The 23,190-nt window shown below is 38.3% G+C and overlaps 2 protein-coding genes and 1 long non-coding RNA gene across 5 annotated transcripts in view; 2 read left to right on the top strand and 1 right to left on the bottom strand.

Moving 5' to 3' along the window:
- Positions 1–23,190, bottom strand: part of LOC120424983 (uncharacterized) — a 60,922-nt gene that overhangs the window by 29,553 nt on the left and 8,179 nt on the right. The gene's annotated exons all lie outside the window — the stretch shown is intronic.
- Positions 20,313–21,692, top strand: LOC120424985 (uncharacterized). Its single transcript, XM_039589355.2, has 2 exons — positions 20,313–20,759; positions 20,843–21,692. The coding sequence occupies exons 1-2, from the start codon at positions 20,569–20,571 to the stop codon at positions 21,186–21,188; spliced, it is 537 nt and encodes a 178-aa protein (XP_039445289.1). The 5' UTR covers positions 20,313–20,568; the 3' UTR covers positions 21,189–21,692.
- LOC120424986 (uncharacterized) lies at positions 21,727–22,761 on the top strand. The gene is made up of 2 exons (XR_005606452.2): positions 21,727–21,938; positions 22,005–22,761. It is a non-coding gene; the product is annotated as an uncharacterized LOC120424986 (long non-coding RNA).

Raw genomic sequence — 23,190 nt, 5'->3', positions numbered from 1 at the left:
TATTATTTTTTTTTTGATTTATTTTATATGTTTTAGTGGATAAAACCTCGCATCTTTTACGCCATTCAGAAGTATGCACCAAATCACTTTTTCTTTAGTAAAGTTTCATGTATGACCACCATCAGGGTTTTTTTTGTAAATGCATGGGTGACCCCTTAGAGGTCAGATTTATTAGGCAAAAAAAGTATTTGTGCTATTTTTGAATCAAATATGTAAATGTTTAGGGGTCGTTGCGGAGCTTTAAAGTTTGTATGGGAAAAATCACAAAAATTAACCAAGTGTGAGATTCTTATACGAAATCTAATTCCCAACAAAGTCGAAGATCCGAGTTGAATAAAATAAAAAATGTAGAGGATTTGAGTATAAACAATCTCATTCATCATTTCTAGACGATAACGGTAGCAGTTTATAGAAGTGTTTTGCTACTCTGATAAAAAAAACAACGCAGTTATTCCAAAGCATTTGTATTGCCATACACAAGAGCAATCCACTTGAGTTCAGCAATAAACGTGATATATTTCTTTTCCATACACAAAGAAGCGAAATTCCTCAATTACTAAGAGGCCATCCGACATGCCATGCCGGTCTGTCTAGCTGATGCGCAACAAGCCGAGAAGGCATCATCGTCTGCCATCCTCGATCCAAAATAGAACCAAACAAAAAAATAGAGGAGACTCCACTTCCTGCATTGTCGTGACCAACCGCCAACGAGTTCAGCGGTGAACTTCACAAATAATGCAATTTCCTATGCACTATTCAGTCTGGTCGCATCCCCACGTGGCTAGAATAGAGTTGTTGAGGTGCAAAAAATTGCAGTTTTTTCGCCTATTGTTGTCTTTTTGAAGAACAAAAATAAACGGCAAGTGAACAACACCAAGGTAGAAGAGTGATTTCGAAATAAATCACGTTACCCAACTACTATCCATCATGCGCCAGTTGAGGTTGAATAATATGGTTGACCGCTGACATGAAAGCTCTGATGTTCTATTGAAACTGTAGAACTAACTCTATTCACGGCAGGATTGAGTCACTAGCAAGGGTTCGGTTGGTAATCCCTTTCTCCCTGTTGGAGTGCACCCTGTAAAACCTGCTGAGGCAATCGGTTTTGCTCATGAACTCAGCCTGGGCTGACGCCCAGAAACAGCTGTGTGGTGGTGACCGTGGCAGAAGATCAACACCCGGCGGCCTAAGCTCTTCAGCCGTATTATGGGGTACGTAGAAGGAGAAAATGAGCGAAAATCACGTACCTCTGGAAGTCTCCGTGCAGACACTGGGACTGGGAGACTAACTGTACGTCGGTTGACTTTCTCAGCTTGCAGCTAGAGAGAGCATTTCAATTAAATGTGAAGCATTCTTCTTTTTATAAACTATGACCGTCCAAGTGGTGCGGTCATCAACACTGACTGAAGTTGAGCACAGTAATCTTCAGCTCTGAGTCAAGTCACAAGCAGTTCCGCAGGGTCGTCCAGTAATGATGTCACCGAAGTGAGGTTCACAATCAACGACCATAAATCGAAACTTCAAAGGAGTTTGCTCCAAGTTTGATGACTGTGGCGTGAGTTGGCTGCAAACGGAACAGTTCAGCGCTGGTCACTGACCGTGACATTCGGACATGCAACCTGTCCTAATAGATTTGACCATCGAAAATGGAATTTGGAGCACGGTTCCCACTGGCCCCAAGGGGCCAGAGTGGCGTTATCTCGCAAAAGAGCCACTTATGAGTTGAAATACAACACCATTCGGGTCTCGTTCTGGCTGGCATTGTGTATCAAGCCAGCGATATGAGCCGGATGAAGAAGGCGAATGATGGCGAAAGCAGTGTGACTTTTGAGCTCAAGTGGATTCTTTTGCTTCACTTTGAGGCGGAATAGTTTGGGCATGATGTTCTAGCCAAGAGCAATTTTAAATGTGATAACTTACTTCTAACAGCAGCTAAGTGGTAGTAAGATATCTTACGCAGAGCGATTGTTGTTGTTAGACAGCAGTTAAGTACATTAAGTGTCGTTTTGAACACTTTAGGTCGATACAACTTGTTGCCTTCAAAATTGAAAAAAAATCGTTTAAATTCAATTACAGCGATTTTTTCAAGAATTAACAAAATATTTGATTTTTTTTAAGCAGAAAAAACCGTGCTACAGTTGGAATGATACAGTTTGAAAAAAAAACTTTTCAAAGTTTGTATATGAAAACTCAATTGCACAAAATAATAATTTGTAAAACATTTAATTTCTGAAAAAATCATCTTTCAGATATAATACACAAAAGCAAAAAAATATTTACCTTTTCTGCGATTGGAAAACAAAAATAAAATCGTAATTTTCCGTCTAAAATAAAGTTTTTTTTTCTTAACTAAATTCAAAAAGATCCATATTTTTGTGTTCGTTTAAAAGTAATTATAAGTGCAAAAGATGTTTAACAGTCGAAAAACCAACCCAGACAATATATTTTTTGAGGATATAAGAAAATTTCCAAAAAAATTAAAAATTAATTTTGGGACCATCCTTAAACCACGTGGACACTTTAGGGGGGTGCGGGGGGGTATGGCGATTGGCCACGCTCCATACAAAAAAGTTTTTTATTTGTATGGACAATTGTCCACGAGCGGGAGGGGGGGGGGGGGGGTTGAGATTTCCAAAAAAAGTGTCCACGTGGTTTGTGGATGGTCCCTTTGGAAAAAAACATATTCGAGATGGAACAAAACTAATGTTATAACTACTAACGATTTTTAAGATTTTGAAATCAAAATGCTCTACATGTTTTGACAGATATTTTAATGTTGAAATACATTTTAAAATATATTTCTTTAATTCTTTCGTTTGTATATTATGTTTATTGAATTAACAAAAGACTCTGAACATAATATGGATTTGGGTTTTTTTATATTTGAGTTCAGTTATTGCACAGTATTATTAGAGACACAACAGAAAATAACCTATGTCAAGTAGCTTGAGTCTATTGCTGGGGTGTCCAACCTTTTGGCCCTGCGGGCCAGATCTGATTTTTCTGAAGCAGTGGTGGGCCGGAACTAATATTTAATAAATCATTGTTATCCGAGCATTCGTTGGTGAAGGTTGTCTGAATCAACATGACTCGTCGCGTCCCGGCGCAAAACGCCGGCAATATTGCCCTACCTGCGGCTCAAGCAGGCAAAAAAGTGGGAATTTCCAAAAGGAGGGTTGAGGCCTCAACTGATGGCCAAAAACCGGGAATTTCCAAAAGGAAGGTGCTTTTGGAAGTGACATCGAACAGCAAAAAGACGAAAAAGAGCGACGGTACTGTACCGATGGATGAGGAGGAGGAGAACTCTTCGTCGCACGAGGAGCAGCTATTGAAGAACAACAAGTTTGCTGGACTGCCGGACGAGGACCAGGTAGCGGAAGCAAAGGAGAATGAAGTGAAACAACGAAAGGAGAAACTGCCTCCTTTTTATGTGAGGCAATCAGCAGCAACGATCGACTTTCGTGCGGGGCTGGTTGAACTCATCAAGTCTGGGAAAGTCCAGGGCAACATTCGTCTGTGTCAGGACGGATTTAAGGTGCTGGTGCAATCCAGGCAGCACTATCAACTGGTCAAGGATTACTTGACCGAAAACGAGGCGGAGTACTTTACCCATGATGTCGTCATGGATAAGCCGTACAAAATCGTCGTCAGAGGTCTGTACGACATGCCAGTGGAGGAATTAGCTGCCGAGCTAAAAGTTTTGAAACTGGATGTGTTGGCCGTGCACAAAATGAGCCGACGCAACAAAGACATCAAGTACCGTGACCAGCTCTACCTGCTGCATTTGGCTAAGGGATCGACGACGCTTCCTGAGCTGAAGGCAATTCGAGCGGTTTTCAACATTATCGTGTCGTGGGAGCGATACCGACCAGTGCATCGTGACGTCACACAATGCTTCAACTGCCTGGGCTTCGGGCACGGAGGTAAGAACTGCCACCTGAAGCGTCGTTGCGCCAAATGTGGTACCGATGCGCACATCACATCCCAGTGCATCCAAGATTCGCTGGTGAAGTGCCTCAACTGCAACGGTGAGCACTCGTCAACCGACCGAAAATGCCCCAAGAGAGCTGAATTCGTGAAAATTCGGCAGCAAGCATCGACGAAGAATCAGCCTCAGCGTCGTAGAACTCCTCCAGCCCTGGTGGAGCAACATTTTCCACCTCTTCAACCGCGACGCCAGGTCCCGAACTTGGCACCGTTGCCGTTGGATCCCAGGAAGAGAGCTGAGATGAATCATCCACGGCCGGGTTCTAGCCAGGAGCCGAGACCGCCACCACCGGGCTTCAGCCAGGAGCCAAGACCAACCCAAGAACCAGCAGTTGAGGAAAATGGTAATGATCTTTACACCTCAACCGAACTCCTCAATATTTTCAAACAGATGTCCGCTGCACTGCGTGGATGCAAAACCAAGACCCAGCAGATTGAAGTGCTGACCTCGTTCGTCATCCAGTATGGATCGTAGGTCCCTCAAGCTGCTGAATTGGAACGCTTGCTCCATTAGGAGAAAGAATTTAGAGCTGGTGGATTTTCTTCGCGAGAAGGAGATCGACGTAGCTGCCATCACGGAAACTCATCTGAAGCCCGGTGAAAAAGTTTATCTGCAAAACTACAAGATCGCGACGCAGCTCGATAGGACCGCCTCTGGAGGAGGAGGTGTGCTTGTCGCTGTTCATCGTGATCTCAAGCCACGCCGGCTGCCACACTTCAAGCTGGACATCATCGAGGCCGTTGGGGTGGAAATTCCCACTTCAGTTGGCCCAGTACTCTTCATTGCTGCATACTGCCCACGTCAGGTGAATTCCAGAGATGGTTCAGCAGCAAAACTGAAGAGCGATATCCAGAAGCTGACACGGCGGAGCGTAAAGTACATCATCGCTGGTGACCTCAACGCGAAGCATGAAGTTTGGGGCAACAGCAGGAGGAATCGGAACGGAGTGATTCTGCACAACGATCTGCAAAACGGATACTACAACGTTGTGAGTCCAGATCGTCCAACGAGGGTGGCTCGGTCTGGGAATCACTCAATCATCGACTTCTTCATTACCAATATGGCTGAGAACGTGGCTCATCCTGAGGTGTTTGAAGAGTTGAGTTCTGATCACTACCCGGTGGTTGTGGAGGTTGGAGCTTCCGTTACTCCGCAGAGGCAACCAACCCGGAAAGATTACCACAACGTTGACTGGCAGCAGTTTCAGCAAGTGGTCGACAGCAACATCGACTATGATCAACACCCTGAAACTTCTGCTGATATTGATCGTTCGCTGGAGGTGATCCAGCAAGCTATCAACCAAGCAGAGGCTGCCAACGTTCGGGAGGTTCCTGTTAATTTTAAGGTAACTGATATTGACGTAGATACTAAACACTTGATTAGACTTAGGAATGTTTATAGGAGACAATATCAACGGACTGGGGACTATGACAAAAAGATTTCAGTTAACAATTTGAACAAAATCATACAAGACCGACTTGACAATATCAGAAATCAAGAATTTTCAAAACATGTAAGCCAGCTTGGAAATTATTCAAAACCATTTTGGAAACTTTCAAAAGTTCTTAAAAACAAACCAAAGCCTATTCCTCCTCTTATTGTTGAGGATTCTCGTTTGATTACATCCGAGGAAAAGGCAAATGCACTTGGGCTTCATTTTGTTAGTTCACATAATCTTGGCGCTTCCATGACCAGCCGTAAAGAAACATCAGTTGCCAATAGTATTTCAACAATCAATGACTCTACCTTTGAATTTCCTGCAGATTCCCATGTTTCTGGTGAGGAAGTCAAAGTTGCAGTTAAACAAATGAAAAATATGAAAGCTCCAGGCTTTGATAACATTTTTAATCTGGTGTTGAAAAAGCAGAGTGATCAGTTCTTTCAACATCTAGCCAATATTTTCAATAAATGTTTGCAACTTGGTTACTTCCCCACCAATTGGAAACTGGGCAAAGTCATACCAATTTTGAAGCCTCAAAAAGATCCAACATCGCCAACAAGTTATCGTCCCATTAGTCTTTTGAGTAGTCTGTCCAAACTCTTTGAGAAGGTCATCTATTCAAGGCTTTTGGATTTTACCAATGATAATAATATAATTTTGAACGAGCAGTTTGGCTTCCGAAAGGGACATAATACTGCTCATCAGCTTACGAGAGTAACTAAAATCATCAAGCAGAACAAGCTTGAGTCTAAATCAACTGCTATGGCTTTGTTGGATGTTGAGAAGGCTTTTGACAATGTTTGGCATGATGGTTTGATACATAAACTGTATTTATACGGTTTTCCAATGTATCTTATCAAAATTATCCAGCACTATCTTTCGGAGAGATCGTTCAGGGTTTTTCTGAATGGGATTGCTTCTGGATTATTCAACATTGATGCTGGGGTTCCCCAAGGAAGTATTCTTGGCCCACTTCTGTACAATATTTTTACATCTGATTTGCCTACTCTTCCTGGTAATGGTGTGTTGTCACTTTTTGCTGATGACACTGCCGTTATTTATAAGGGTAAAATAACCAGATATTTAGTTGGCCGCCTTCAGAAGGGTCTTGACGTTCTTTCCGAATACTTTGGCGACTGGAAAATTCGCATAAATGCAGCCAAAACTCAAACCATCATTTTTCCACTTTCCAAATCGGCCAGATTTGCCCCAAAGGATGATGTTTTGATAAAAATGAATGATGTTTCGATACCCTGGTCAAAGGAAGTTGTCTATTTAGGTCTCATACTTGACTCGAAACTATTGTTTCGGCAGCATGTAGATAAAATATTGAACAAGTGCAGCATTCTCATCAGGTGTTTGTATCCTTTAATTAACAGAAAATCAAAGCTATCTTTGAAAAATAAGCTAGCAGTTTACAAACAAATAATTTACCCCGTTATTGAGTATGCAGTACCTGTTTGGGAGTGTTGCGCTAGAACTCATAAATTGAAGCTCCAGCGTGTCCAAAACAAGGTACTCAAAATGGTTTTGAATGTTCCTGGCTGGACAAGATCAAGTGAGGTTCATGAATTAGCAGAAGTAAAAATGTTGGATCAGTAGATTCAAGAAAAATGTTTGAAATTCAGGGAAAAATGTGCTATATCTGAATACCCCTTGATTCAAGGATTGGTTTAGTTTATGGTAAGATAAAGTTAGTTTTAGGTTAGGTTATGTTTTTTTTTTAATTTTTTTTTTTTTCCTCATTGTACCTAGTGTTACAAAAATGATAAATCATATACTTTTAAAGTTAAGAAAATGAACAGTGTTTAAATCACGAAAAGCAAACTAAAGCTGAAGAGCCACAGCTGACCACTTATTATGTAAACCAAATGTAATTATTATAAGAAAGATTCAATAAAGTATATTTAATTCAAAAAAAAAAAAATATTTAATAAAAGTTCAAAAGTAAACACATTTTTTATTTTTTTATGACTGGGTTCTTTTAAAGTAAATAAATAAAAGAACTAGTATTGCACATAAGATTCATAAATCTTGATTTTAAGAATGAATAACTTAGAAAACGTTAAAAAATGTGTTTATTTAACTTATTTTAATTTTTGTTTGTTTAAAATAGACAAAATAATTGTTCAAACGAAATTTGGATTTGAATATCCTTTACAAATAAATAAATAAAAATTTGCGTTTTTTTTCTTCATAAAATTATTTGTTTAGGTCCTTTTCGGTACTGGAACCTGGTTAGGACCGAGACGGCTTTTGTCATTACATTTTATTTAAAACTAAAAGTAATTACAGAGGAACTTGTGGAGAAAAAAAATGCGTTGCTGTGAACCTTTATTCAAATATTTTGAAAAATATTTTTAAATGATTTTAAACCTAGTTTAAACACACACTAAATTTAAAAAGTGTAAAAAATATATTAAATCATTTTCTATTTGTTATTCTTCAAAATTCAAAGTGTATGAAAAAAATATTTTTGCTCCCTGATTTCTTGACTCATTTTGAGACATTTTTGAAATATTTATAAAATATTTGCAGCGATCTATTATTAAATATGAATAATTTGCCATTTTAAGCTTTATTTCAAAAAATATTTATAAGCGAAAAGTTGTTCTGGAAATTTACATTAGTTTATTTCAAAAAATAGAAAAAAAAACTTCAATTTGAAGTTAACACGGTCAAAACTGAGAGAAGTTTAAATTTAAACTTTTTGTACATTTTTAAAACAACAACTCAAGTTTTTTCATTAATTGCACAATTTTACCAAATGGATAATTTTGTTTTCTTTCACCATTTTTCAGTTTAGAAATATCACTATAGAAATTATAAGAATTAAATTCAAACATGAAGAATGTTGTTTAAATATGTTAAAATTTGATCTCAAGATTATTTTTTTAATTCAGACAATCCTATTATTTATTAAACATTTCATTAACAGCCTTAAGGGACGGTCAAAGAAATATTTTAAAAAGCCGTCCCGGGCAGGATGAAATGGCTTCACGGGCCGGATCCGGCCCGCGGGCCGGACGTTGGGCAGGCCTGGTCTATTGTCTATCAAAATCAAACATAGTTTTCCAGAATCATGCATTTGAAAAGTTAGATTTCAATTTTTTTTAAAGAAAAAAAAAACATTGAATTAAGAGAAGTTAGTCAAATTTGAACTTGACAAGAAATTTTCAAGTTTTTTCCGAATTTCTATGGTTGAATCAAATTCCAATATTTTTCCTGTTATTCCCGATGTGGCCAATCTGCACATATCTGTAAGGATACTAAATAGAAATTTGAAAAAATAATAAATTATGAAATCCAGAAAAAATCGAAGAATCGCGATAACTCGAGATGATTACAAGCAAACCCCTTATGGTTATACATCAAATTTTTGTAATTATCTGCTTTACATTTTTGTAGAACATTATTATACTAAAAAAATAACCCTGCCAAATTAGAAACAAACACGACATTTTAAAACTAAAAAAAATAATTTTTAATGAAGAAATGACTGATCTGGGTTAATTTACATTCGAATAGTAAATTAAATTTCTTTAAAATGACATGTTCAATTTTTTTTACAGTTGAGCAACGGAACATGGCAAAATGTTTGAAAAAAATTAAGTGTTTTTTTCGATGAAAAATACGTTTTCTTAGGAAATATGAGTACTTTATCAAATCAGGCGTTTACATATAAATCACTTGGACACAACATTTCCATCGCATCGCAATTTCAGGCTGCAAATTGTTGAAAAAGCAAACCTCGGACTCGTGATCAGGGACAAAAGTTACCCCTTAGGACAAATCGAAGAGGGGCAACTGCTGTGTGAGTTGGCGGAGAATGACCAACTTAATTGTTTTACCTATTTTGAATACATTAATAAGTATCAAAAAATTTTTATTTGTTGAACTGAAAGCCCTTGACTTGATATCTCAAATGACTTCAACCTTAATATTTGCCATTTTCCTAAATCTAGATCTGAAACAAAAAACCATCTTATCAACCCACTCATAATGACATATTTTATTCGCAGTCTGGTTCACTGAACCCCACACACAAAATACTCAAAAAAAAACCAAACCATGACATAACCCGTTGATCTTACCATAAACTGAAATGCTAATTTCTAACTTTCTGGTTTCGTCGTGCCACCATCAACCTGAAATCGATATTTCGCCAACTCGATAGCCCAAGAAGAATTTTCAAATGGCGTCTTCGAAAATTGAAGTCGTGAACTTTAGCCAGGAAATTTACCAACTTTCAAAACGCGTTTGTGCTGCTACACAAACGTGCGCAAATTCCACCCTCGCGCGTTTCGTAGAACAGATTTAGTGAACGATCTTTGGCCCCGGTTCAAATATTCCCTCTCCCTTAATGAGTTTTGAACGGGCACACGTGCGCGCGCTCGTCGACGGAGCTGGTTTTGGGCCAAATTTTGAACCGGCGAAATCGAAGTCGAACACACGTCGGCGACGACGAGCTGCAGTTTCTTAGCTCTACAGTCGAGATGAATGACCTTGTCCAGGTGAACTAAATTTCGGGGGGCCTTTTTGAAAGTGTTTGCCGGTTCGGTTGTTTGTAGTTGAGTTGAATTTGGAGGTTCTGTATTTGAAAGTTCAACCAATTTGAGGAGTAGCTAAGATATTCATTCAAAAATGAGCAAATCATTTAAAAATTAAAAGAATGAAAAAATGATGTCAACAAAATTGTGTATTTTTTGCAAAAAGGTGTGTCATTCTGAAATACCTTGAATTGCTCAGAAAAGAACAAAACACAAACACACATTTCGTGCAAAACTCCAAGGCTTCACCACGCCGGACGGTCGTATCAAACGTGACAAATGGCCCAGCTGGTTTGTATGCTTATTTGCTTGATTAACAAACACCTCTCGCACGCCATCTCCAAGGTAGCAGATTCAGACACACTTTGTTAGCCGGTCGCGCGTAATTGACCCGTTTCTTGCCGCAGTTGTTGTTATCTTTTGCAGAACGAACAATACCTCACCTCACCGGCGATTGCATTAATTTGTCTAAACAAATGAGAACTATTACGACAACGCCCCCCGAAACAGTAGTAGTGCGGTGCTGCAATGCAAAAACCTTTTTCTCTCCACCATCTCGGGTACCTACTAATGGCAAATGTGTTCAGCAAAAGCCAGCCACATATCAACATTGAAAAGGCCGCCGAAAATTCACACGACTTCGAAGGTTCGTCCGCCCGACTGTCTGTCAGTAGGTCTGTTGTCAGTCAGTCAGTCAGTAGTGTGTCAGTAGTGTGCCAACAATTAAATTGTGATGAAATTGAAACTCCGCACAAGCTGAAGAAATTGTAATGAGCGTTGGATGATGGGGACCACAAGAGCCACAAGCGAGTCATGTGAAGAGTGTGAGCTGTGTTTTGTAGTGCTCAAATTGAACGTTATGAAAAGAGGAACAAAACAGTGCGAAAATCAAAACAAACAGCATCGTGGTTCATGCTCTTTTTTATCTTTCTTAGAGAGGTTTGTAAGTGTCTTTAAGCCTTCTGCAAAAGCCATTGTATTAACTTGGATCAAATAAAACGAAAATAAATGTTGTTTTTTTATTTGCTTTTTCATATTAGCTATAACACAGTCTTAATTAATTAAAGAAAGATAAAAAATATGTATTTAAGCTTAACAAAAATCAATTTGTTCCTTTTTGAAATTTTACTTGAGTCACACAAAGAGATAAACTTGATTCTTACTGAAAAACAAAAAAAAAGGTTTAAAAAACGCAACTTTAAAAGCGTCTGAAATCCTGCCATATATTGCAGGAAAAAATAAAATGTAATTGTAACCTTCATTCAAATTTGTGACGATTCATGCTAGGAAAACTGTTTAACAGGACAAACAAGTATATAGTGTACTATTCAACTTATTATTATTTTGGCGATACCAATTTATTTTTGGCATTCTAAAAAAAGACATTTTATTTTTATTTTCTGTTCTATACTCTAAAGTGCGAAAAAACTAAGACACTTTCAATCGAAACAAGTTTTTTTTTTTCATATCGGCGACAACCTAGCTATTTCGAGCTTTATGTTTGGCTTGTGTCTGCACGGTCAAGATTAGCTTTAATCTAAAATTTGAATCAACATTCTTCGATTTGATTTGAATCTTGACAGGCATTTTATTTATATCGAATCATTTGAATTGAAATAGCTCTTTCAAGAAAATTAAGGAATTTGATTCCTAATTGATTATTGCTTTCCTAAAATTCGTTTTTTCAAGGTTTAAAGTAGAAAGAACATTTGTTACGGAAATATATTTAGGAACATCAGAAAAATGAATAAAAAAAAATAATTCGTGAGAAATTTCAAAGCAAATCATTTATCACAGACCTGATCGAAAAAATTTTGTAAATTGTTTGAAAAAAAAACAATAACAATACTTTAGGAATTGTGATCACATCAAAAGTTTAATTAAATATAAGTAAGTAAGCAAAACACACAAAGAAGTGCATTGTCAATAGATAGTGAACGGGAAAATACAGCCAAATCGACACAACTCCCGACAACGTTTCGGCCTGAGCTAGTATTCAAAGCATAACATAGAAAGACTTTTTATAATATAAAATAATAGTTTGGTTTTAAGTTTTGAGACATAAATGGATAGAAGAGTTATTCTCTGCGATTTCGTTTTTTTTTTAATTTTCATTTTAGACCGTTTCAAATATTTAATATTTTCATGAAATACCAATGTACAGTCCCACAAAAAGTTTTTTTATGCGAAAAAAAATTCCGTCGATACCTTGATATTTTCAAAACTAATGATTGGAAAGCAGCTTTACGCCTATAATATGCATTTTTAAACACTTTTTTCATCCAAATGTTGAAACCTAGGCTTGTTATTTCATTTTTTATATTTTTTTATATTTTGCCCCCCCCCCCTCCCCTTTGACTTTGATCAGAGCCGAGCCGAGGTACATAAACTTCAAAAAATATTTGCAACGGCCTTAGAACTTTGTAAATATACTGTCTCATAAAACATTCGAATTGATGAAAATGATTTTATCTAAGTGTTACCTAATTAGCCTGCTATTTTATATTGACGATGTCTCGGAAACTATTGGTCGGAATTAGAGCTGAGACTTCAGATAATCGGATAATTGTTAAAAAACTATATAAAATCAGATATCATCTTTTAAATCAAACCAAAAGAAAAGAGATGTACGAAAATCGTATCAGAACTGATAATTATTTGGATAAGAATATTTTAGGAACACGAAATAAATTTAAGAATAAAAATGTAACGGATCGGATAGGTTTTCGGATAATAGTATTCGGCCATAAATCATGTGATACAAAATTAAAGGTCTTTTGAAAACCTGTAAAACTATGTTGTTTCGTGTTAATGTCCCCCAACAGTCGTGAGACAAAGCTGGAATGTATGTGCTAGTTCATTTTCTAAGAGATTTTTCAATGCTGCAAGTTATCCGGATACCCGAAGTCCCAGCTACAGTCTGTATATCAATCTTGCATAAGGAAACTTTTAGAAAATTTTCTGATCTTTTCAATAAAAATATTTCAAAAAATGTATAATTTGGTTTAAACTATAAGATGAGAAAAAATATCATTTAATAGATATTTTGAAAAGTAAAGCTTGATATTTTTTTTAAATTTTTTCTATGAAAATATCAGAAGATTCACTAAAGTTTCATTTTTAACATAGAAAACCGGACAAATTCTTTCCGAGATATCATCAGTTGAAAATTACAGGCTAATTAGGTGACGCTTGGAAAAAATCATTTTCATCGATTCGAATTCTTTGTGAGGAAGTAGACAAAAAAAAAGTGTAAATTTGGAAGGTGTAATTTTGGAAGGTTGAATATTACCTCTTTGATTTTGTGATTTTAATTTAGACTGAAAAAGTGGCATTACACCAGAAAAGTGGTAAAATCACACATTTTCAGAAGTAAAATTAGACATTTTTTCTGACATAATGTACCCCTTCCCAGATGTAATATATGATTTTTTTACTGTGAATCTCAGAAACGAAATCGGTTCGATCTACTGTGGCCGTGAAGTTACGGGTTTGGCATTGTAAGCGGAAGGTGATGGGTTCGATTCCTGGCTTGGAAAAGCCAAAATCCTTTGGGTAAAGTAAAATTACTGACTGGGTATCCTGACTGGATGGGATTCGAGAAAAAAATTGCACCGGTCTTAAAATTTCTAACAAATAATAATAGAGAACAGAAGGCTCGCATAAAAAAATCTGAATAGCTTTGGTATATCTTAGTTAAACATTTCTAAAAATACAATAAGATACCAATTATCACACTACTATGTGAACCCGTCTGAGAGTATTCCTCACGAGCATATCAAAAGATGCAACATTAAGCAGGCAACAACAACAAAAAAACTAGGTGGCTGAAGAGCAAAGTGGAAAACAAACCACCCCGTAATGAATATTACATCAGCCCCGGTCGGGCGGAGAGGTCCACGGAATTTTCCGCGGGGCATGACGTGAAAATTGCCGGAGAAGCAGATCGTTAGAGAAGAGCGCGCCGCGCTGAAAAGCGATAATGAAGAGCTCTTCTCCAATTTTCCACCCCGCTGGCTGCGCTGCGTGGCGGTGCTTCCGTTTGAATGTGGACCGTTTTTTCCTCTTGATTTTTGATGGTACGCAAAACGGGGAGATTATGTGAGAAAATCGCGATCAGAAATCGACTGCTGGCTGGCTGTTGGTGGTGGAAAATTTAATTGGACGCAGAACCAATCGATACGCGATTTATTTGGATAATGTGGTGCGATTCGGTACGAGCAAGTGGATCGAGTCAGAAGCAGCGCTGGAATGGGGTGTGCTTTTGATCGGTGTGGGAGCTCATCATTCCATGGAATGATTTATTTTATTTATCCTCATCATATATTATTTTAATAATCTGCGAGGAAATAACTTGATTGCCGAATTACCCGAAAAGGATATTATTTATAATTTTAATTTTGTCAGTCCGATTTTATCACTCAAAAAAGATTTCGTTTCGAATAGGATTTTTTTTAATCATGCGTTCTTTAAAACGATCCCCAATAAATTTCGTTGAATGGTGAATGGTGTTTGCATCTGAAACAGTGTCAACATCCGTATCTGTACAGTTTGAATTTTAAAACTTCCAAATACCTCTAGCTTCGTCATTTTGTAACATTACAATCTCTAGCACCCTCTAAAAGTTGCTCAAGAAAAATTAATAAAACATTAAAAACGACACCAGAAACGAATCCTAACGGAAAATGGGAGAATTTTTAAAACTTTTTTAGTGTTTTTTTCGATGAAAAATACGTTTTTTCGGAATTCTGAGTACGCCATCAAATCGGGCGTCTAATTTTACATAAAAGTCCCTTTGGCACCAAATTTCTATCTCATCACCGTTTCAGGCTGCAAATTATTGAAAAACACCTCTTTTTTTGCATGTTCAAAAATGAAGGGGTCGTACCGTCGTAAATGTAAATCAAACTGCCTATTCCATTCTACCGACTATCCCAACATTTTTTTATGTAGAGTGTTTAAAGTGGTCACAAGAAAAAAGTAATTTTGATTACAACATCATATATCATATCATATATTTAACCTTAATTTAGTGAATCAGCAAATCACCCGTAGGCTTTTTTTAAATTGAAAAAAAAATCATATGGATAACAATTCAAAATTAAATTACTTATACAACCATTTGTAAACTGTCTAGACTTCTTTTAATAATGTCATCATTAGAAATCAAAAGGGATCCCAATTAGACCCAAGGATAAAACTTTTAAAATTTCATAAACCTAAATAAGTTCAATAAACAGTTTTTTGCTTTTTGGATGTTTTTGAATACTTCTGACTCAAGGCATTATTTTATTTATTATACCTTTAGAAAATCTTTAGAAAAAATAAAAACAATATTTAATTTGCACAATTGTTTGATGATTGAAAGCTTTTTTTGGCAAATAATAGAATAATCTGAATTTGAAAATTCTCAAATTATGTTATTGTTTATCAGTTATCAGTTTAAGTTTCAGTTTTTTAGATATTTGTTTATATTAAGTTTCTTAAACAAAAAGTACAATCGCCTAAAAAGCTCTGTATTCAATTAAATTTAACATACCTAGAGTATTTTTTTGTTTGAATGGGTCCTATAAATAAATGACACAATAGCTTAAGAAACCTTAAAAAAACATTACTTAATCCACCTTTAGGTGGTTGGTGCCTTCCTCACATTCATAAAGTCAATACCTTCAATAAAAATAGCAACATGTTTAACAAATCAACTTTATTACTCATTTCTTTTGATAGGGTTCACAGACCTTAAATATTTCTGGCTCATCGGCAAGGTCTGATAAAAAACCTATTCAACGATAGTTCGCTTGGAAGATTCAGGCAATATTTCTATCACAATATCTGAAACCCGGTCTCCAAAAAGTGTATGAATAACACTAAAGTGCTAATAACTTTTGATAGGGTTGTCAGATCCTTGATGTTTAAGGCTCATTTGAAAGGTCTTTCGACTATCTAACTAACGACAGGTAGCATGATGGACCAGGACATCATTATAATTGAAATATCTGAGATCCGGCCTCCAAAAAGTGTATAAATAACACTTAAGTGCTAATAACTTTTGATAGGGTCGTCAGATCTTCAATGTTTTGGACTCATTGGAAAGGTATTTGTAATAGGGGAAGGTGGGGCAAGACGACCATATGGGGCAAGAGGAACAATCGCTCGTACGGCCGTAATTTTTACAATTTTGATTATTTCCAGTATGAGGAAATGTTGCTAGCAATGCAATTAGCTGATTCTACTACCACATAACCGCCAAAACGACGTAAACGCCACGGAGCATAAGATTTAATGAAGTTTTTTTACAAACCTTTATTTTCTTATAATATTTGGAAAGTACAAAATAAGACTTTGGGTTAGTTTTAAGGCTCATTTTATCAAAATGCAATTTTTCCTAGATCAGTAGTGTCCCTACCAATGACTTGCACCTATTATAAAGTATGATTTAACTTTTGGTTATATTTGTTGAGAGCTTTTAAAAAAATTTGTTCAGGTGGGGCAAGTGTACCATATGGATTTTTAGTATGGAAAAAATACGAATTGCTGCAACAACATATTTTATTGGGAAATAAATACATAAACGTACTTAATAACTGATAAACAATTGTTTAAAAAAATGTCCATGCAAAATATAGTGATATTATGAAAATTTCCTTTTTTTCATCTAATTAATAATCTTTTTCGTAAAAACCTGGGTGCTGAAAATACAGAATGCGTAACGTGATTTCCGAATGATACCCACTGCTCCTCACTAATACAACTGCACTAGAGCTGTAAACATAAACAAAGTAGAAGGCTTTGTTCAAGCAAAAGCGTGGCATATTTTTTGCTGCTGAAGTGACTCTTTTTGAAACATTTTGGATCTAATGATTTTGAAGTTTTCGCTGAAAAATTAAGTTCTTCGTGCTTTTTTTGTTCGTAGACTAAACGATGGGCGGTGGAAAGAGTCCTTCTTTGTTTTCAACGTGATGAAATATTGCTTCAGAAGTGGGGGAATTTTGTGAATCAGAAGAGCAACCGGATGGAAATTACGAGATTATGTATCTTTGAAGCACAGTGATAGTAAAGGAGTAAGATTATTCAATGTTATTTGGCAGGTGCCATGCACAGTTACTGATAATTCGTCGTAAACAATTCGTAAACATAGGTTTTGAGTGAGACATAGGTCTAATGGAAATGTTAGCGACGAATTATCTCGATTTCATCTCTTTTCTTAAGACTGACTCAAAAGCTCGACGCCCTCGACTTTTTTATTCCTGACAAAATAAACTATAGATCGATTACAATACTTGCCTCTTCTTGGCATCATTTTTCAAACAGTAGATTGGTTCCGCTTTGACAGTTCTAAATTGAGGCCGCTTTGCGGACAACTATTCTGCACCCAGGTAAAAACGATCAAATTTTTAGTAAAATAATATTCTTTATTCTAAAAATGAAAGAAACGTTTCAAATACATCCTAATCTGATGTATCTGAGTGATAACAGTTCAATTGTCAGCAAATTAACATGTTTTTTTCATGCATTGTTCCTCTTGCCCCAACGGGTTGTTCGTCTTGCCCCACTAGTTGAGTAGAACATACGGAAAATAAAAAAAATTAAAATCATTTTTTTTGCATTAAAAACAGGATTTTTTGAAAACTTGTGCTATCAAAGTCTTAGTCAAGACCTGGAATAAGATGATTATTATAAAATCCGACAGATTTTTAACGTTTTTAATGGGTTACAACGATCATTTCCTTAGCTTGTTACACTTGCCCCACTTTCCCCTACCTTTCTGAAAATGTATAACATGATAGGTTTTCTAGCAAAAATCACACTTTTTAAATTTTCCGGACATTCGCCAAAATCGTTTTTTAAGCATAACTTTTGAAGTACTTAAAGTACCATCTTCACACATCCACACAGACATTTGCTCAGAACATGATTCTGAGTCGATATGTATACGTAAAGGTGGGTCTACGAGGTCAAACTAATAAGTTAAATAAATAGGTGACCAGCAGGTCACCGTAATAGAAAATCAGGAGGTCCACACGGAGGCGCTAGAGCAGTCTGGCGTGAAGATAACAATAATACTAATAATAGTGGCTTTGCAGATCGTGCTAGCTATCATGAAACATATCAAGAAGAAATTCCAAAAAAGCGCAGTTCAGGCTGCCAGAACTATTGTTCTGGAGCAAGCTGCTTAAGTTCAAATAAGAAAAGTGTGTATAACAGAAAAACCCCTCCATCCAGAGGCGAAAACATATTACGTAAAGCCTTTTTAATTTTCAATAAAAAAAAACAAATAAGTTCATTTTTCGAGTGAGTTTCCTCAGTAAGGCGAGGAAGGCAAAACTCTGGATATATTTGTACCAAAAGACCAAAGTGAATGAGCTAAAAGAGTCAAAACCAATGCAAATAAAAATTGTAAAATTGTCAAAAAATCAAGCAAAGCAATCGGAAAAAACCCGAAATGCACTTTTCTCAAAGTAATGAGCAAAGTTGTGTTTTAAAATGGTGTTATTTGAATTTTTATGCATTTCTGCTTCACTAGATAAACAATATACATAGATTACACAGAAAAAAAAGTGTAAATTTAAACGACATGTAAACCATGAATCTTACGTAAACCCCTTTCATGTAACATCGAAATCTGATGCAAAGTGCTAAAAACAATTTAAAGGACCATCATGTAAATTGAAATCCGATGTAACGACGAAATTCTATGTAATCAACTTTTTGTTTGGGAAAAGCAACAACTTTGAATGAATGAAACGCATGTAAAAGACGAATTCAATGTAAAATTAGTCCATGCAAATATTGAAAAACTGTAAATTTCAAAAAAGGTATGTTGTGGCAAATGACAGCTTGCAAAAACAAACCACTTCATTGTTGTGCAGTTTGGTCGATTGATTGTTTCAATTCAATTACAAGCAAGCAAAAGTTTGTTTACGTTGGAAGACCATTCGGGGACAATCAAAAATCGTCTTTGGCATTACTTGACGGTGGAGATTTCGAGAAGAGATTTGACGCAAGACGTTATGAGCGGGGATAATACCGGCGTCATAATCTTCAAGAATCAAAACAGGTAAATTTTTAAAATGGGTTCTGGCACGGTAAACAGAAGAAAGTCCGGCTGGGCTCAAGTTTGAAACGGGTTCCGATGCAGATCTTTCGATGGGGACTTGTCGTGTCGAACTTGTCGTGGGAGCCGAATGTGTTTTGTCTCAGCCGGAGGCAAAATAATTGGCGCCGACAAACTTGGTGATCTTCAGGGGAGCGCCAGCTTGCTGGATGTTTTCAAACAGGTTAAATCACTGTTCGAGGATGATCAGGTTGAACGATTCCTTGTTCAACTTGTCGTGGGGAACAGTCGTTCCGGTTGTCCCGATATGCTGCGTACTCTGCTTCCAGCGGCCATGCAAAATGCAATCGTCAGCGTTCGTCCCGATTAACGAATCTCCGCACTCGTAAACGTTCAACCCGCGGACTATCCTTGTCCTCGTGCAAAACGACCAGCCAAGAAAACTCACCGTACCTGACCGGACCGGACTGGTGTCCTCGCTAATGCAGCTAGTTCATTTGATCTGCCATTGATGGAAGCGGCAAGCGGTGCTTCCATCGTCGGGCTGAAACAGATGAACTCGCGCATCCACAGGGTTTCGGAAGTGGACCAACCCTTGCTATCAACATACCAATGATCCGCAGAATCACGATCGGTGCTAGTCCGCGGAAAATGAAGGAAAATTCTTTTTAAACACCATCAACTTATTTTAACAATAAAAACGTTGAACAAAGCGGGTGAGAACAGACGAGATGACGAAAAACAAAAAAAAACAAAGTTACGTTGACAGAAACCCAGAAAATCTGGCCAAAAATACACGTTATGGAAAAAATGCTCATTGAAATATACTAAACTCCTTATTTACTCAGTATTCTTCCCGAAACGTGTTCCTCGCAAGTACGGTTGTTGTCTTGGATGAAAGGGTGGGCCACGGTCGGCTGGAGATACTCATAATCAAGTTCGATTCCACCCAAAATCAAGTTCGGATCTCGAACTGAAAATGAGTGGTTTTCTAAACTTGATTTTGAGTGGATTGTTTACTCAAACGGCAGTTCAAAAGCCGAACTTGTCATTTTTAATGACGTTTTAGTTTTCCGCAAGTTTTGCTGCTGAGTTCAGTTAGATACAGGTAAGTTCTTGTAAAATTGCATTTCAAACTTTCCGGATCTAGTTCTGGGTGGTCTCAAAGGGGCAAATACAGTTATGCACCTTGCGGATTATATTTCTCCTCCGTCTGGATTTGCACCTTCCGGGTTGTCCGGAAGAGGCAAAAAACTTCCTTCTCCAACATATTTTGCAACGTCCGGACAATTCGGATGGCCAAAAAAATTGTTCGGACGTTGCAAAATATGTTGGAGGAATTAGTTTTCTCTCTGTTTTTGTCTCTTCCGGACAATCCGGAAGGTGCAATCCCAGACGGAAGAGAAAAATAATCCTTTGTTTTGACATTTCAAATTGGTCGGAAAATGAAAACACGCTTTCTTTCAACAGAACTTCGTAAGTGATCACGGAATTCGCCGCGGACGGTCGGAACTGGTTCGCTGGGTCAACGCGGATGGTCGGAATTGGTTCGCGGACCTGTCGTGGGGGAAGGAGTTGGGGTTTATCCTCCTGCGCAAACCCACTCCCACTGGGTGGTGTCCAAATGGTGGTCCGACGGAAGCTGCAACTGCGACTGCTTGTAGTATCGATGACCGCAGCACCTCGGGTTCAATCAGTTTCCGCGATTGGACCGTCAGCTAACCGGTAAGTTGACAGAAATACTCAAACTTTTTTTTCATAAAAGTTACTTATAATGTAACCTTCCTTATTTCCCTCCATTCCTTCAGATACTACTCCAAGAGTCAGCTACGAGACAATCATCTTTCCATTTTGCCCACTCGCACGCTTCAGACGCCATCAGCTTTTGCAAATCGAGCTCAGCTGTCGGCAGCAGCAACTCACCGAAACACCTACGCCGGGGAGATGCTCGTGACGCACGACGCGACGAGGACCGCGTACAATCTGTTCAAAATGTGTCCCAGCCCGCAGTCGGTTGGCAGCCTCGGCCAACTGGACAATTTTAATCCACCTACCGCGGACGAACTTGCTGCTGCTGAAGTGCCGAAGCAGAAGTTAGGTTTTGGAGGTGTTTGGGGCGTCGCTGGTGAGCAAACCAGCTGCCGGTGGAAATGACTTTGCCGACTATGCGGCGTTTGGATCGGTGCCTGTGCCAACGCCAGTTGCGGCGGCTCCTTAGACGAGATTCGGTTTTAGAGTTCGGTGGCCAAAACTTCCACCACGCCTGCGTTAATTGCCGACACCAGCACGATTCAATGATTGGCCAACTCTAACAAAAGTGGTGCAACCCAACCCAACTGCAGCCGATGGAATGTTTGCCAAGTTGGTCACTTACAATACGTCTCTTCTTCATCGGCCACGCCAACGGCCAGCTACACCCAGCCAACGTAATCTTCCCCAGGATCTTCTACGATGGTCTCAGCTGCGCCTTCAGTCTCAACATCACCTATTCCAGCGCCCAACAAGCAAGCTTCTTTAGATACCCCGGTGTCGAAGGCCGATGTGGTTCAGCCTTCAGCACCAACTCCACGGGCCCATATCGGATCCGTCTCAAGCAGATAAATCACCAAAATCGGACAACCTCCAGCTCGCGCCAATATTACAGTTTCGTAAGTACTTCATAACGCGCCCACTTCTTACGCGGCAGTAACAATATCGACACCAGCAGCAGCGCCGGTCTAATCGACAGCGGAATACCAACTTCGTTTGCTTCTTCCTCTTTAGCAGCAGCATCCGCAGGGCACCACCACTATCAAGCGTCGCAAGTCGGCGGCGTGGACGGAGAAGGTCGGGGTCATGGACACGTAACCGGACCCGGTGGATCACATTGCGTTGCCGTTTGTGCTCAAGGACGAACCGCTGCAGGTAGGATTAGTTAGTGGTTAGGGAGAAGTTCACGAGTTGAACGTTTTTTTTTGTTTCTCCTCTCAGGTGGGTGCGTCGAAGGCACCAGGTTACTGTGGAACTGACGTATCATCGCCGATCAGCTCCAAAGCATCGAGCAGCACAACGACACGAATAGCAGTGGCCACATGCTGCGACACTTGCAACAGCAATTTCAGCCCGGCCGAATCCGTCGTCAAATGGGTAGAACGTCATCAAATCTCCATAGCAGGTCCCCCGCCGAGCGGGCTAGCCAATCATCAACACATCGTCCAGATCTGAGAAATTGGACCGGCCAGATCCGTAGACTACGGTAGTTTGATGAACTCGCGCGATCATCCACCACCGTTGGAAGAAAGTTTGAGGCCACATGCCTCAATGTTAGACGCGTAGGCATCTCAGATCTGCTCGGATCTGCTTCAGTCATCCTACCAAAGCCACATGAAACAGGCCGCGGGAAGCAATCTAAGCAACATTTCACCAACCCAAAACATCGTCCTTTTCGGCAATTCCACCTTCGCAGAACCATCAATCGGCAAACTGTCGAACCATGTCCCGGACCGATCGGAAAGTACCAGAACCATTCACCAAACGGATGGGGCCCTGGAATGCCACCCTGCCTGGGAAGCAACCAGCAGTCACATGCAATCGCGGCGGAGGAATTGGCAGCAACCGACCAGCACTACCAATCGCGTGAAAAAAGGAGTACGATGGGATTTTATTTATTATAATACGTTCTTCGACAAAAAATCAAGAATACAAGAGAATTAGTGCAATTTGTTAAATTAAACATCCTTGATCATAAGTCAAATTTGAGTCGCAAATTTGTTTAGGTAAATCTTGATTATCTCCACAGCTCTTTTATCTTTACTCCGTTGAATTTAGATTTTGATGAGTTTTTATATGCATTATTTTTATGTTTTGTCATGCTGCATTTCAAATACATGCTTTATTTATTCAATACAAAGCTAATAGCATGGATTTTAACGGTGCAGCCGAGGCAAAACACATCCCAATGCTAATAAAAATTACATCAGATTCTAGATTCAACGGAGCAAAAAAATTTTTTGGATTGGGTAAATTTACGTAGATTTCATCGGAAATTTACATGTTTTCGTGACAGTTTTGTTCGGTACGTTTACATCGGATGGCATTTAAATTTCCGATGAAGTTCATGTAAATTAGCATCATTAATGACGTGCACTTTTGGTACATCATAAATGATGTAAATTTA

The sequence above is a fragment of the Culex pipiens genome, chromosome 2 (genome assembly GCF_016801865.2).
Source record: "Culex pipiens pallens isolate TS chromosome 2, TS_CPP_V2, whole genome shotgun sequence".
NCBI classification, from domain to species: domain Eukaryota; kingdom Metazoa; phylum Arthropoda; class Insecta; order Diptera; family Culicidae; genus Culex; species Culex pipiens.
Note: the sequence above shows the minus strand (reverse complement) of the source record. Positions and strands in the feature narration are given on the sequence as shown.

What these genes read in the sequence shown, in the direction of transcription:
- LOC120424985 (XM_039589355.2), top strand. Translation starts at nt 20,569, where the DNA reads ATGGTCGGAATTGGTTCGCGGACCTGTCGTGGGGGAAGGAGTTGGGGT. An exon ending in ATTGGACCGTCAGCTAACCG is followed by an intron (nt 20,760 to 20,842) that starts GTAAGTTGACAG and finishes CCATTCCTTCAG; the next exon opens with ATACTACTCCAAGAGTCAGC.